General features: G+C 36.8%; 1 protein-coding gene across 1 annotated transcript in view; it reads right to left on the reverse strand.

Annotated features, from left to right (window-relative positions):
• Positions 1–292: 292 nt before the first annotated feature.
• The window catches only part of Dcc (DCC netrin 1 receptor), a 1,066,901-nt gene continuing 1,050,772 nt past the window's right edge, over positions 293–16,421 (reverse strand). Inside the window, exons 28-29 of the mRNA XM_027949033.2 lie at positions 3,421–3,563; positions 293–382 (exon numbers count right to left, since the gene is read on the reverse strand). Coding sequence (XP_027804834.2) covers positions 293–382; positions 3,421–3,563 — 233 coding nt within the window. The remainder of the gene's footprint in view (positions 383–3,420; positions 3,564–16,421) is intronic.

Raw genomic sequence — 16,421 nt, forward strand, 5'->3', positions numbered from 1 at the left:
TTGTACTGGCAAAGAGCCAGGAATAATCTAGCAGCTCAAGATTTGACTCTGCAGTGAAGATGCATCTTTTCTTTTGTTGAGGGACCTCATGGTCATTACGCTGCAATTCTTGATGCCTCTGAAAGAAGGATGGTTACTCCTTCTGCACTGCTTCAGTATCTTCCTTAACTGCATGGTCCTGATGGTTGACCTGTACACCGGTTAGAGTTCTTGGACATAGGTGTGCTGTTTATGGGTAATTGTTATGCTGCAAAGTTCCCAGAAAATTCACTCATCAAATCAGCAATGCATGTTAGAAGGCCGAGCCTGTGATGGCGTTAAGTTGCTTCATGAGCCCTTCCAAGCTTGCCATTTGTTCGCTCAGATCATCCTGCTCATACACCTGTAGAGAGAAGAAGAGCAGAGAGTTAATACTAAATGTTGATACTTTCCTTTTTGTGGCTAATTTGGCCACTCAGTATTCTCAGGACTGACTCGTGACCAATATCTTTGGCTATCTGTGGAGTATATTGACTGAATGGAGATGTTGGCAAGAAAAGAGGTGGTGATGAGTGACTGCTGGGTGTTTCATGGGCTCCATCCCTGTGACAAGGAAAACGTTCTATAGTCAAAAATGTCCTGTTTTAAATCAAGTTCCACCAATCACTAGCCTTACAGTCCTGGACAAGTTCATGAAATTCTCTGAGGTATGGTTTTCTTCATCTATAAAGTGATGATAATGACATTGCTTTCATGGGTTATTCTGAGCATCCTGTGACACGCTTCATGCCTGTCCTAGTGTCCAGAATGTGATGTCCATAAACTGGCTTTTAAAAAATCTTTGTACTAATCTAGGTTTATGTTTTGTATGGGAGCTTAATAGGTCTTGACATCACCAATCGGAAGCCTGGGGGTCATGACTTAGTTTGTGTGTGGAAACAAATGTATGCCCCAAACCAGACTCAGTGTTGTGCACAGGTGTGAAGGGACTCTTGTGACCTGATTTGAAGATGTTGGACTGTGGAAATCTTAGAAATTATAGTCTTTCCATCTCTCATTCACTGTGAGTCATGAATATCATGTTATTAGTATAAAATATGAGTCTTAGTTATCACAGATCCCCAGGTTACTGAACTCAGGGTTCAATAATGGTTTAGTATATATAGAATAGATGTAGAAATTTATATTTAAAATAAAATTTCTCCATGTCATTTTGATGGTCAACCAAATAGGGAGATAAGGGACCAAAGCACTGAGGTTGTGGTGTTGATTTGAATTCTATTCTTTTTCATGTGCTTCCTTTTTTTTTGAGTCAGTTTTTTTATTTTTTTTATTTTTTTATTCTTCAAATGGGAAGAAGAAGCTTGTTTCAGTGAGTATTTGGGAGCAGACTATAAGTCAGTGCTGTCCAGTGGTTAAGTGTCCAACAAATATTAGTTTCCTTCTTTGCCACCATATAATTTATTTTCATGCACATAAACATGGCCTTCTTGATTATTCTTGGCTAGTGCATTCAATTGATTAAATGACTGAACCAACAAAGGTCAGTCAGTGACTTGGCCACATGCTCTTAAGGGCTTACGGGGATTGAAAAGTAGTCAGTTGGGCCCAACAGTACTTGTATAAAGGTATTTGAAGAGGAATGTTGGAGTCAGGTGATGACTTGTTCAGTCATTTTCAAAAATGTTTTAGTTGTCTGGGCTACTTTTCTAGAATTACCTAGATCTAATTGTACAAAATAGAAATCACTAGTCACATGTAACTATTGGATCCTGAAATGCAGCTAGTACAAATTGAAATGTGTTTTCCCTATAAAATATACATCAGATTCTGAATACATTTTATAAAAAACAGCATGCAAAATTCTTTATTGACAATTTTTATATTTATTGCATATCAAAGTGACATTATTTTGGATCAGATAAAAGCAATTATTAAAATAAATTTCACCTATCTTTACACCTGTTAGTTGGCTCCTTGTTTAAATTATACATGTGGCTCACACTGTATTCCTATAGCTTACTGCTGATCTAAATCATTTGCCTCATTTAACAATAAATGTAAAATGGGCCACCTGACCATTAATCCTTATGAAATGAGAAACATAAATTTAGAAGTTTGAGTTGATTTGAGATATGGCCACAAATGTCAGACCTAAACAAACATTGAAGGAAACATCTAAATTCTGACAAAAGAACATTCGATTATTTTACATTTGTCTCTTTAAGAGCAGTGCATTGAGTCTATAACATCCTTCTGTCAACTATTCAAACACACATACACTTTCAGCTTTCTTGGATTCTATATAGGTGAAACACTTTACTATTTGTAAAACTGAAAATAATAAAGCAAGAAAAAAATATATCATTCTTCATTTAAATGAAATGATCCTTTCTTTTTGATGATCAGATTTTAAAGAAAACATGATTTTATTAAAGAAGACTTATAGTTGAATAGCTCACAAAGGACTAATTGTCCTTGACTGATTTAGTCTTTGATATTATGATAATTTTCCTTATCATTATATTATTTGCAAACTTTGTAAAAATCTTCACACATGCATTAAAAAAAAAGAAGCTAGTTGAAAGTGGCTGATCAATTCTCATTTCACAATCTAGGATTAAAAAAGTTCCTAGTAGAATAATAATATAGAATTTTAATGTTTATAAATCTTTTACCCTCTTTCAATTCCCTGATTATTTAAGATGTCTGATATGCTAATTCCTTAGCCTTTTTAAAAATGTTTTCTCTTGAAATCCATGCAGAAACACTGGAAAGTTTTCTAAATAGTGTCTTTAGGTAACACCTTTTTGAATCTTAATAGGACATTTTTGGAGAGAAATGTTTATTTCTCCCAAAATTTCAAACTTTTGTCCTATTCACTGATTTTCCTTCTGAGATTTCTAATTTAAATACTGTTTGGCTTCTTTCCTTAAAACTTTTTTCTTTCTTGAATAATGAAACTTTCACTCTTATTTTCTAAATATTTCCATCCCTCCATTTGTCTTTGTTAAACTCTCTATTTTTTTATTTTGCTTTTTCTTCTTCTCATTTCTATATTCTAGGCTATTTTAAAAATAATTTCAGAAGTAATACATATGATAACTTCAAATACAGCTTTTTGTTACTTTGTAATGTTAAAGAATAATTATGTAGGCTTCTTTCCAGAAATGCCAGGGTATTTTATCCCTGTGTGTGTGTGTGTGTGTGTGTGTGTGTTTGTGTATTCTCCTAACTATCAATATATTTGTGTGATTTCACTTAATCCCTGATATGTTTTTCTTAAAGTTTTTTCTCCATATGTCAAGTGCAGACAGGCAACAATAGGATCGATTGCTTGGGTCAACAGTGAGTGCTGACTGGTTTAGACTGGTTTTTTTGCACAGCTTCCATAGGGTCCAACTCTTCCTGATGTGGCATGGATGTGAAGAACACCCTTACGTTAGCTGGATCCTCAGTTGGTTTGTGGCTCTCCTCAGACACTTCAGGGGCTGTTGGCACAGACACGGGAAGCAAAGGGGATCTTGCTTTTCCAGCCAGCCCAAGAGAGGCTGTTTTAACATGAGTCTTGGGAAGAGTAGGCCCTGAAATTGAAAACACAGAGTGATGAGAAGTAATGTATGAAAGATTCTGAAGAACGTTCCCCCAAGCACATAAACCAAACCCAGTAGGGTGGCATTGATTTTAGGTTATTGTTCATTCTCTATTGTGGAGATTAATTCTGACACAACGAACGGGCTCATTTTATTTTTACTGAATGGAAGACAGATTGTGATTAGGCCTCTCCAGATGAAGCTCCACTAGTCATATGTAATTTCAAGTGGATTCCAAATCATGCAGGGAGAGTTGCCTGGGAGCTCTGCACTGTTCATCACGTCCTATAAAGTGTCAGGTGCATTCACTGGATGCCCAAAGTCTCAGCTTCGGGCCTGTGCTTTACCAAGTAAATGAGCCCTAAATTGTGTAGGGGGACGAAAGACTTAGCAGACATGATTTTTCTGGTTTACAAATGAGTATTCAATGTTACAGTATATAACAGTCTTTAATGGCTACCTAAAAGAATCTCCTTATTAGTCTCCTTTTGGAAAAAAAAAATAAAAGACATATAATTTTGTCCTAATCAATATGTTTTCTTTCAATAAAAAGATATTCTAATACTCATAAGCATCATTTGAGGAACTGCCAAGTTTCTATTGGATGACATTCTGTCTACTACAAATAAGGGCTACCCTTTCTTTTCGCATTTGACATTTGTCTTATAAATCCTACTTAGCTTCTAGCAGTACTACAACTTTGCCTCTATTGCTTGAAACAAAACTCTATAAAGCCCTATTGAATCAACTAGTACACCTCACATGACGAAGAAGTTCTCGTCATTTTTAACATCATAATGAAGAATTCAGCAGAAACTGTAGGAGTAAGATGTGAAAAGAAGTTTACCTCATTATTTTCTATCACCAATAATGATGTTTTAATTCTAATGATTCTAATGGGGTTCTAAATTTTGATCCCCTAGCCTACAAGTTGTTTTGAATATACTTCAGAAAACAGCATTCTAGTCAGTAAATTCCAGAGGTTAATGCATCCACAATCAAAGAAATAGGGATAATTTGTTTATTGGGAAAGAAAGGATGAAAATAATCTAATAAATTAGCAATTAGCTAGATATTAGTCACGGTAAATGAAAAAGCGTCACATGAACACATTTTTCCATGTGATGACCTAATATGGTAACTTCTTCACATTTATATCTTTTCACTCTTAAACATCAGGAATCAAAAGTCTACAAATGGAGTGAAGAATCTGGGATTTCCAATCCATTAAGTCTGTGTTGAGAGCTCAGCAGAGTTCAGCTATGTACTAGTTGTTAATCCGTTGGTTAACTAAACCTGCCTTGGTCTGTCGTTTTCCACCTGTAAAATGTGAACGTTAATAATTATTTTTGAGGATTAAATGAGATTGTAAATTTAAAGTAGGTGATATCTAATACCTTGCTCAAACAGAACAGTCCTAAGTATCAGTACTCCCAATTCACATACAAGGATGACAAGTAACTTGCTGGAGTTCACACATTTAGAAAGGGGCAGGCATGCAGAGGTTTGCACCAAGTTATAAGCCCCACTAAGCAAATGAAGGTTTTATCACTAATATGTTGATCTAGCTCATCCAAATGTGCTTTTTGGAGAAGTCAAGTAAATGAACATGAAATCGAGTCCACAGATTCTATTTAACTTGAGGGTTTATTATTTTATTATATTATGGTTTATTATAATTGAGTTGTAATTTTTTTTTGTACCAGGGATTGAGCCCAGGGGTGCTTAACCACTGAGCCACATCCCCCAGCCCTTTGTTGTATTTTGTTCAGAGACAGGGTCTTGCCAAGTTGCTTAGGGGCTTGCTAAATTGCCGAGGGTGACTTTGAACTTCTTACCCTCCTGCCTCAGATTCCAGAGCTGCTGGGATTACAGACATGCTGCCACCATACCTAGCTGAGTTGTAATTTAAAAGTAAAAAGAGAGCTTCCATGATCTCCAATACTGAACCAACTATTTTCATTACAATGCTATTTAAATATATAAATATAAAGCTTGCCATCATTTAAAAAAAGTGTAGTTCTCATTCTATGCCATAAAATCCAAATTTTATGTTAAATGTAAAATGAATATAATAGTACAGTTTGAATTATCATTATTAGTTTTATATAATAAAAGAGGTTAGAGGGCTAAAACAAAATCACCTTGTGAATTTGGTAACATATGCCACATCATCTTGGGTTTGTCATGTATGCTCAGTTTTCACTACCAATATTCTCTAGTTGAATGATAGACAAACCTTCATTTATACAGAGACTTCAAAGCCAGCTGTTCTTCACTGGATGTGAACAAACTACTTGTTGATTATATTTATCTTTGCGAGAAATAGAATGTCCTGTGCTCAATTTTTGGAGTACAATATTTAGCCTCAAACATAAAACTGGGGTGTAAGAAAGGCAGCTGGAGGAGAAATGGAGCAGAATGGAAAGTTACAAGCAGTTAACTCACACAATAGCATCATCCCCTATGGATGTGGCAGATCTAAAGTCCATGCACTTGAACAGCCCTTGACAAACAGGAGGTCAGGACCACACGACCAACAGAGATAGAAGTCTCTCTGTTAAGAAATAGTAACTTAGGTAAAGAAGTAAGAGCTGTGTACCTGTCAGAATGCATTCACCCCAACAAGACTTTCCTGCTATAAGAGAACAAAGGGAGGTACGAACAACTAAAGGTATATTTCTTTAAATAACCCAACAGGCAACAGTAAAATAGTACTCAGTCAATGAGGAACTAGGGGAGGGACCTTGTGTTATACTGGATGAAAAACTGATTGAACCCCATTTGAGTGTGCCTGCTCCTCACAGACACCCGATCTTGCAAGCTCTTTAATAATGTAAAGCCCTACTTTTTTTGCATATTGTCTCTCAGTCCATTCTTTGGGTTTGGACAGATGAGCATGATTCTCACATCTCTACATCCTTTTCTCTTTAGCTTCTGACTGCAAACAGTGTTCCTGATGCGATATTAATTTTGAACCTGAATATAAAGGCAGGTGCTAAAAACCCAGGTGGAGCTAAGCTATCCTATGGTCCTCCAAGGGCTCCACTGTGTACAATTTACATTAATATTTTAGATTGTTATTTAAGTGAAATCACAAAGTTTAAGAAAATCCATGAACTTTAGAAGTTCAAAAAAGAATACTGTTTAACCTTGAGAATGCATCTGTTGAATTTCTATTTTGAGTTTTGTTACTTGAATTACAATTGTTTATCCTTCTAAAAGGCTCATAAGGTTCTGGTTAAATCTGAATTTAGTTGTATTGTCACAAAAGCTGTCCCTCTTAGCACCTTCAGGAGCACTGCTTATCCCTCTCTCAGGTCAACATAGCAGCTGTGTTTTCACCATATATATAAATATATAAATATATATATATATATTCTATTTCTATTATACATATATAAATATGTATCTATTTTTGATCAAGGCTCCCTTGATGATGAAATCTACTGAGTTAATTGTTAGGGTTTTAAAAAAATTTAAGGAACTTAATGACCTCTGAAAAATTTGCAGTGCAACTCTTAACCAGAAATATGCAATGTTTCTAACACACACCAAATATCAATTCACTGTAACATAAGTATTTACCAAGAAAAAAAAGTAAATGTGTTCTACAAGGAAAAAGTAAATGGCATTGGCACAGCTTCTTATGGATGAGATTCTAACAGGGCTAGTGCCCAATTTGTTCAAGGAAACATATAAGAAAAAATATTCTTTGAGAATGTACCCATCTGTTGTATATAATTCTATATGATTTATTACAAATTTCTCATAGTTTTGCATGTAAAGTAATTGAATTCTTAGGGATGGCTTTCATTAGAACTGTAGAAATATATTCTTAGGTATATTTTCTGCTCAGAATCCTAGACAGATGGACAGTGTATTATACTGTATTTGCCATTCTCTCACTGTTATGGGAAGACATGCATATGCCTACAGAGTGCTTCAACTCAAATCCATTAGAGAAAAGATCATTATGATTGATTTTCTATAGTGATCAGGCAACAGCTACACACTGAGACTGTATTGAGTTTGAACTCTTTAAAAGACACTGTGGGATTTGCAAAAGGGATTGAAGACTGTCTCAGCTCAAAGACCACACGGGGTGTGTAAACCTCAAGTGACTGCCTTTTCTCATGTACTATTCAGAGAATCACAGACATTCAGAATGTTGGCACCTCAAGGGCCCCTAGAGCTCATGTAGTGACCTTCCCCTTTATTTTGGAGAAGAGAAATCTGAGGTTCCTGGAGACTGAGAGATCAAGGTAGAATCATTTCAATAAAATTCCAGTAGACACAAAGAATGTGAGCAGTCTCTCAGAGTTCATTATCAGCAGGTGTGCTCCATGGCCTTAAACATTTTTTCCTGAAAAGGGAGTTAAAGAAAAGAGTATAAGGGAAGATTCCGAGGAGAAATTTATTAATAGCCAATTAGACAACTTTGGTTTCAAAATTGCCCTTTTATGAAGAAGAAAAAGAAATTAAAATAAAGATTTTCAGGAAAGCGTCTTGTTCAGCAAAACAGATACCATTCTCTTGGGTATTTTCAGAGATTCAGCATTTTCTACTCCAAACCTCAGATATTTTAGGCCTAAACACTGGTGAAGCCTGATTCCCTGCAAGCTCACCAAGTTGTGCTTTTTCCTTTTTGTATATATTGTTGCAGCTCACTGTGGGTAATTGGTTTCCGTCTTCATTTTCTACTTTGATTCCTATTCTTCTAGGGGGCTAAGAGACATGATTTTAGTTCTTCACCTCGCACCTGAAACTTCACAACTGCCTTCCCCAAAGGCTAACTTTTGACTCCATCTTCTATACCATTCAAACCAAACAAACATTTTTTTTAATGTAAAATGACCAGTTTTATGGCATGTCCTACATATTTAAGTGAGAAAGCAGTGACATCATCCAGCATTTGGATTAGTGAGTTTTGCTTAAACCGAAGGGGGACACTGGGGACCATCTTGTTGCCTCTGCTTCTCACCTGTTGATGGACAGCTATTATTGGGAGCCCATTCACCCTGAGTCCATTCCTCCCTACTGCATGGCTGTTGCAGATGGGGCTTTGCATACTTCACCAGATACTATCTGCTTTCAGAAGCTACTTTATAAGACAACAGTCTTCTTGGATCACTGGCCTCATCCATGCTTGGTGTGGTTCCCCATATGCCTCAGGGTTTGTAACCTTTGGTGAGCTCCACGGTGTTTGACACACTGAAGGAGAGTCACCATCCTACCCTTCTGAAGTACTAAAAGGTACAGTAATAATTAGAAAAAAAATCACTTCAGTATGTTAAACTCCTATTCCTTAATGATAAGAAAAGGCAAAATTCTTTACAGCTTTTCTCATGTTGGTAAATCCAGGCATAAGGCTTTATATTTATTTATTTCTTCACTACGGAGAACTGCACTGAGATTGAAAATGGTCCTAAACATGAACAGTTTCAATGAAACTTCTAGGAGAATGCATCAAACTTCTCTGAGCAATGCTTTAAAGCAAAATCAAAGGGATGATAAAAATCAAAAGCATCCCTACCGTGGCTCTGAGCTGCTAATTTAATATAATCTTAACTGGATGGTCAAGAACCTCTGAAATTTTCCCCAACTACAAGGACAGAATTCCAAGACATGATCCAGAAAATCCAACTCATTTTCGGCGAGGGAGGTAAACAAACCTAAGGGTGACAGCAAGTGAGAGGAGGAGTGAAACTGGGATCAGAAATTAGAAGAATCTTCCATCTGTTTGCAGTCAGGTTTTAGAGGGTATGAGATTCTCTACCCTGAACATCAGGCTGATCTTCACAAAAGATTTTTTGGTTACCTCTATTATGGCAGTCTCATACCTTAGAATTCTGTGAATTCTAAACAGAGAATAAATTCTCAGATAAATATCTGAATATCAAGGAAGGGTGCTATCCTTGGACTTGGGAAATGCCATCTTACATGGTTTTGTGACTGTGTTGGTTAGCTTTTTGTTACTGTAACAGACACCTGAGATAAACCAACTTATAATGAAGAAAGGCTTACATTAGCTCATGTTTTCAGAGGTTTCAGTCCATAGTCCATTGGACCCATTTTATTTGGGTCTGTGGCAAGGCAATATATCATGGTGAGAGGAGTGTGTAACCAAGAAGCAAGGTAACCAAGAAGCAAGGAGAGTTCCCATATTCCTTTTAAAGGCACAGCCCCAGTGACCTAAAAACTGCATCCTACTAGGTTCTACCTCTTATATGTTTCATACCTTCCACAGGCTGGGGATCAAACTTTTAAAAATGGACCTTGGGGGACACATATCCAAACCAGATAAGTGACATTGGCCCAATAGTTTAATTTCTTTGAATCTTGATTTATTCATATCTATAACGATTAAAGGTTATTTGATCTTTAAGATATTACCTGTAAAATGGTTAGAGGAAGGAAAATATAGCTCTTTTATCTGCTCCTAACTTTACATTTGGACTTGTCTCTCCTTAAGATTTAGGAAGACTTGGTTAATTGATAAAAAGGAGTTGATAAAAAGGAAACCAAAATATCTACCAAGTGAACGCTTAATGCATAAATGACAATAATTGGGCTTTAAACCAGTGCTTTCTAGAAAAAAAAAAAAAGTTCCATCCTTTTTTTCTTAAAATTATTAATGAAAAGCCATAACACCACTTAAGCTGGCTTTGCTCTCTTTATTTTAAACTAGCAATAGAGAGTGTAACTAAAAATAGGCAATACTAAATTTCTGTGAGTTTAAATGATCTACGGTTAATTGAAAATTCTAAACTTACAAATGCTTCTCCTGAAACCACTGTAGAACTCTCTGTTCCTGGGGTGTATGTTGGAAAAGCGCCTCAGGCAACCCTTTGGTGGAACTCAGGATGGCGATACACTAAATAAATGCTTTTACATGGATGTACAACTAATTAAGTGAGCATCACTTTGGTTTTAATGTTATTTCCTCAGCAGGACTCACCGAGGGGGCAAGTACAAATGATGCTGGGATTCTGAGATGGGCCAGCGGTGCACAGCAGCGGTAGATGAGCAGCCTCAGTAGGAATTTACTGTTTTAAGCTTTATTTTCACAGTACAGTTATTAAACATTTCATTTGCTCATTAGGTACATAATATATGAGTGTCAGGTGCAGACTCCTGCTAGCATCTCCCTGCAGAAGTTTCTCCCAAGTCCAATGCTTTTGTTGGTGAGAAATATTAGACTAGGATGCAGCAGGCATGCAGGGAACTAACTTACTTGGGTGGGATCAGGGGCCAATGTGTAGCAGGGCTTTTGATCTTCAATATTAAATTTCACATCTGTGCTTGTTTTTTCCACTACCTACTTCTGACTTTATTTTCTCCTCCTTTGCCTTTTGGAATAAAATTAAAACGGATGGTTGTAAAGAAGGCTGGGTTCACATCCTGCTTTGTCTGTCACCCATTCTGTGATACCAGACAAAGGGAATGGCCTCTCACAGTCCAGTTTCCATGTGAATAAGCACAGTTCCCATTTGTGCTTATTATTAAGCAGTTAGTCTGTGCTCAGGTTATCTGGGGGAACATGTCATAGAGTCATTTACACTTCTCACCTGCAAGATTTTTGTTTGTTTTTTTTCCTCCTATAGGAGAGAGAAAAAATATGTATGTGAAACATTATGTAATACTCTCCTTTAAAAAGAGAGTGGCCACATTTGCCTAGATCCACACACGTGATCAAATGTCAAGCATATACATTTTGGTATCAATTCTGAGTCTACAAGGCACATTGTAATTTTAGGGTGATAAGCATGACCAAAACATGCCACTTCTGGGAAGAAAAGTTTTGTTCTCTCCTTCTAACCCTTTTATTTCTCCTTAGAGATAAGGAAAGCAGCACCTTTGCTTATTGGGGAAATGCTGACTGACAAGGCCCCTCACCTCTCTATGCTTTCCCACTCCTCCCAGTAAGAGTCACAGTGAGGTGGTTTTCATTGGGCCACCTCTCTGTGAAAGTTGGAAGGTTAGATGAATGTGCTGATGATCAATACTCAAGTTCTTAAACCTGCAGTTCTTGGAAAACCTCAAACTCTCTGGCCTTGAACTTTGTCAAGGTTGCAACTGTTAAGCAAACAAAGTAAGGCAAGACCTGAATCAGCCCTGTCTCCACTATCAATTTCAGTTCACAGCAGGTGGGACCATTAGTTCAATAGTGTGGAGGAGGAAAAATCCTCCTCATCACTCTCACCTAATTATTCCAGAGGGCCAGTCAAAAACCTTGATTCTCATTTGGTAATCAGCATCTTGTCCATTATTTCCATGAATTGGAACCCAAAGAGAAAAAGGATAGCAGTACCTAAAGTACAATAAAACACCTTTTCCCACATTGTCTTATCAGATCTTTAAAACAGCTACCTAATTGCTCTTGTCTTGGAGACGGGAAAGTTCAAAGATTAGGGAAGTGGTCAAGATCACTCAGCTGGTAAGTGGGACTTGAATACAGGGCCTATGTTGTTAAATTTTATGCTCTTTTTTAGATAAAAAGAAATTTTCGAAATCAACAGCAAAGTGGACAAGACACCTTAGTGCTGGTGACAGGGGAGAGGATGCCACAGGTGAGGGCAGTGGCTATAGTGTGGCATGGCAGAGTAGGTGATGGAAGAGAGAAGAACAGTAGTAGATCAACAGGCTCCTTCTTTCTTTCTCTTTTTTATTTTTTTCAGCACTGGGGCTAGAACCCAGGACTTTGCACATGCTAGGCAAGTGCTCTACCACTGAACTACACCCCAACCCTTCTCTTCTCTCTCTTCATTCCAGTGAGATGTTCACATCTAAGTGGTGACTAATGTAAATATGATATTCCAGCATCACGAAGTGCAACTTCTAAAGACTTGGGAAAGAATAACAAGACTACATGGTTTGAAGATTGCAAAGAATGAAAACTTTCTTCAACTTTTTTCCTCTCTTTGTACCCTTTCTCCCTTTTGGATATTTCTCCCAACATGTACTGTTCCCCATACTTCTTTTTCTGCACACACACACAGTAGAGAAACCAGGAACCATCTGTACACTCTTCCCTATGATATATATTAAAAATTATATATAATCTGATAACTTAATCAATGATGAACTGTTAGTAGCTTATCACCTTTTTATTCTTGTATTTATTTACCCTTTTAATGACAGACGATGAAAGGATGATTTAGGGAATTAATGGTTTTCTGTCACCATTTCATCCGCCTGGGTAGGGAAGATGCTTCTGTTTCCTAAGATAGTTATCTTTCAAGTCTGATGCTAAGACATTTTTCCAGCTTCATTTTTTCTCTAAGCTATAAGTTGTCTACCTCCTGGCTGAACAATAAAACAATTCAATAAGTAATTTAATTCCTCTCCTGTAAGAGTGAAAGATTTGGAAGTCCCAATTAAAAGACATGCATTTTCTGAGTTCTGCCTGTTTGTGGTCTGATCTACCTTTACATGCTCACAAACTGGAATCCAAGTGCTCAACTTATCAAGCACATCAGAAGCCATTTAATAGTAATCGAGGAGAAGAAGAGTTTCCAAAATGCTCATAGGGAGAAAGGGATCAATTATGTTGGAAACATGATTTAAATATTCCTGAATGACTTTGAATCCATAAAAATCCTATGTGTGGGAGACCTGTTTATTTTGTATTTTATAATGGGTAAGGGAATACCTTATAGAGAGATTTAAAGGGAGATAGGCTTCTTAGTTACTCACTCCATCATATAGTTTATGTCAGAAATAATGACTAAATGAAAGACAAAAACATTGTCTAAAGTGTCTTTCTGTCCTGAGGCCCTACCCAGGACTCCACTTGAGGAGAGTAGGGCTGACCAGAACAAGACTGTGGCAAAGGCCACAACAGGCCAAGGAAGCTGAAGAGACCTTAAACTAATAGTCCCTCTGGTCCTTGCTTTTGATTTAGAAATTTCATAGAATAAGAAAAATTTCAGGGAAATCATGAAAGATCTCGAGAAATAGATTCACTGGAGAAGTTCTTTATTTCCCACTTTCTTTGATGTTTCCCTGAGGTTCCTGGATCACATATTAACAAAATATCCAACGAAATAAAACAAAAAGTACAAACTCAAAACCAAACACTTGTGGTTTTTTTATTAGCAGGCTCCCAGAATTTAAGTTTGAAGATACTGATTCCACATTTTACCCATCACTCACTGTGAGAGGTCTTTGACTTTTTGTAGGTTTTTTTTTTCCCCATACAATGTCAAAGTCAAGAGACCCCCTCAGTTAATTTAAGAAATATTTCAAATGATTTTTAGACATTTCTTTTCTCTGCCCAAATAATTTTTAAAATGTTCTTTTTAACTTTTTCTACTATTTGCAATGAAAAGCAACAGATTTGAGTTTATTATCTATAGTTAGTGTGATTTGGATATTTTATGCTCTGGTAGAAAAATTGTCAATTCTATTCTTCATGAAAAAATAGGGCTTAAAAACCCTACTCTATTGTCTAATTTTTGCTGATATGTGGTGATAAAACTTTGAAAAAAAACACATTTGCAATTCACCAAGAAAAAAGAAAAAAATGATATTGCATAAGTTTTCATATTAGTTAATGAAAATAGTTTTCAAATGCAGAAACAATGTAGAAATGCCCACTTCAGTCTCTTTTAGCTTTTGTAATTATGTACTCTGTGTAGAATGTCATCAGAATCCAAAATCATCCACATGAGTATACAGTAGATTGTACTTCAGTAAATATTTCATATGAAGTCTAAGATAATTTCATTTTTAACAAATGAAATTATTTTGTGAATATTGGAAACATTTTCTAGTCTAAAGACTAGAGGATTGCTATGGAGGAATCTGTTTTTATAATAAAACCTTGATTACCCAGAAGCTGATTTCTTAATGTCCTGAAATAATTGATGTTAGTTAGTTTCATTTTTAAAAGAAGTCCTCAAAACATGCTCCCACCCTCATACACACAGACGCTAATGGATACCATGATCATAGCCAGGAATATAATTTTCAGATTAAACTGTGTTGTTAGTACGCTGCCAATTCAACTCAGTTGCTTCCAACTTTTATATGATCTTCTTAGAAGAACCAAAGTACAGCATGAGCAATATTTTCAAGACAGAGTGCTCAAAGAAAATGTCTTAGTCAATGAGGTGTGGTTAGGTGTCTTAAAATATTTTCAACTGCAAGTTAAATACCCTCTCCATTCTCACCCCAAGAGAGAAAACAGCTCACAGGAGTCTCACCATTTTTTTGCATTGAGAAACGTCTTCCCCGTATTTTGCTGCCATAATTCTAGGGCTGGTCCATACTTGCATATTGCCAGTTTATTCACAGTGCTCTCAGCTTATGTCCTCACTACACTAGGGAAAGGTTAAGTATGAAAGTCACAAATCTTCTCCTACAGGTCTAGTCTGGTAAGTATCTGCCCTGTAAATTTCTCTATGGATTTAATTGAATTCTCTTTCCTCGCTTCTACAATTCACAATAATAATTAGGAAATCAGTTGGCTTCTTAGAATTTATTTTGTCCAACTATTAGAGTCTTTATTTGTTTTCCCTTAAAACGATGCAAGTATGTCAACTTAGATTCCAAGGGCACATGCATATATATGCTCATTGAAAGTACTCAGAGGTGAAGGGAACTGAATTTGCAGCTTCCGTAGAATAGCATTAAAGAGTAAGATGCATGGGTAGGTGAACAGCTATGTAAAATCTAAAATATGAAAAAAATGTTGGAATCTAGATGGCACATATATGAGAGTTCACTGTACATATTTTCCTAAGCATCTGATAATTTAATTTAATATAACTTCAAAAGGAGAAGCCAAAAGGATGGCACCTTTGAATAAAGGGGCTATGGTATTTATAACTACTTGTTCCTTGAAGTCCTCCTTTTTGGCTTCTTTAAAATTATACTATTACTGTTCTTCCTATCCCTTGGGCCTCTTATTCACAAAATTATGCTTCTACCCTCACTCAGTTTGGGAACTATACTTTTTCCTTCCATTTCTTTCCCTGGGAGTTCTCATCTAATTCAACCTACTGCAGGTTGAAACTCCTACTCACAAAGAGTCCCCAAGTGGCTTCTGCAGCTGTGACACCGCCCTGGACCACATCCACCTTAAATACTCCACAGTCTCACCTGGATGCTCCACTCCCCCTTCATGCTCAACATGCAGTCCTCCCTCTCCCAGGCTCCCACTCCTTTCAAAGAGTAACTTCTCAGTTCACCTCATTCCAGTTGGTTATTTAAAATCACATTCCTGAAGACCCAGGAGTAAAGTAGTAGTCACCTTGAACCTGCCTTCTCCCTCCTTCTTCATTGCCCATTCATCATTCACTCAGTCATCAGCTTCTTCTTTTGAAAGACACCTCTTGCAATCGCCTCCTTTGTTCTGTTCTCACTGCCCTTAACTTCCACCAGTTACTTTCTGTCTCCTCTTTGGTTTGCCATTTGATCCTCCTTAATAACAGCTCCATTTTCACTCGCCACACTCTGCTTTCTTCCGCTGGTCATGTCCTCATTGGTCATGTCCTTTCCAGCAAGGCTGCCTTTGCCTACAAACTCTGAAAATGTCTTCTCCTCTCCTACCCCTGTGCCTTTACATACTCTATTCCTTCTTCTTCATAGACTTTGGTGACTTTCCACCAACCTGGAAAAGGAGTTAATATTGGGGTTATGCAGAACGAGGCTTTTATCCGGTCCCTGCAGTTGGAAACTGTAACCTCTGAGGTGTTTATTTAATTCCTAAGTACTCTGGGTTCTTTCCATATAAATTTGTGGAATTTAAAGACATGCCATGTGCCAAAGGACATTCTTCCCAGTCCTCACAGCCCACATATAATTGGTTGGTTTTTGGTTAAACATCTCTGTATTATAAAA

Source organism: Marmota flaviventris, chromosome 16, assembly GCF_047511675.1.
Source record: "Marmota flaviventris isolate mMarFla1 chromosome 16, mMarFla1.hap1, whole genome shotgun sequence".
NCBI classification, from domain to species: domain Eukaryota; kingdom Metazoa; phylum Chordata; class Mammalia; order Rodentia; family Sciuridae; genus Marmota; species Marmota flaviventris.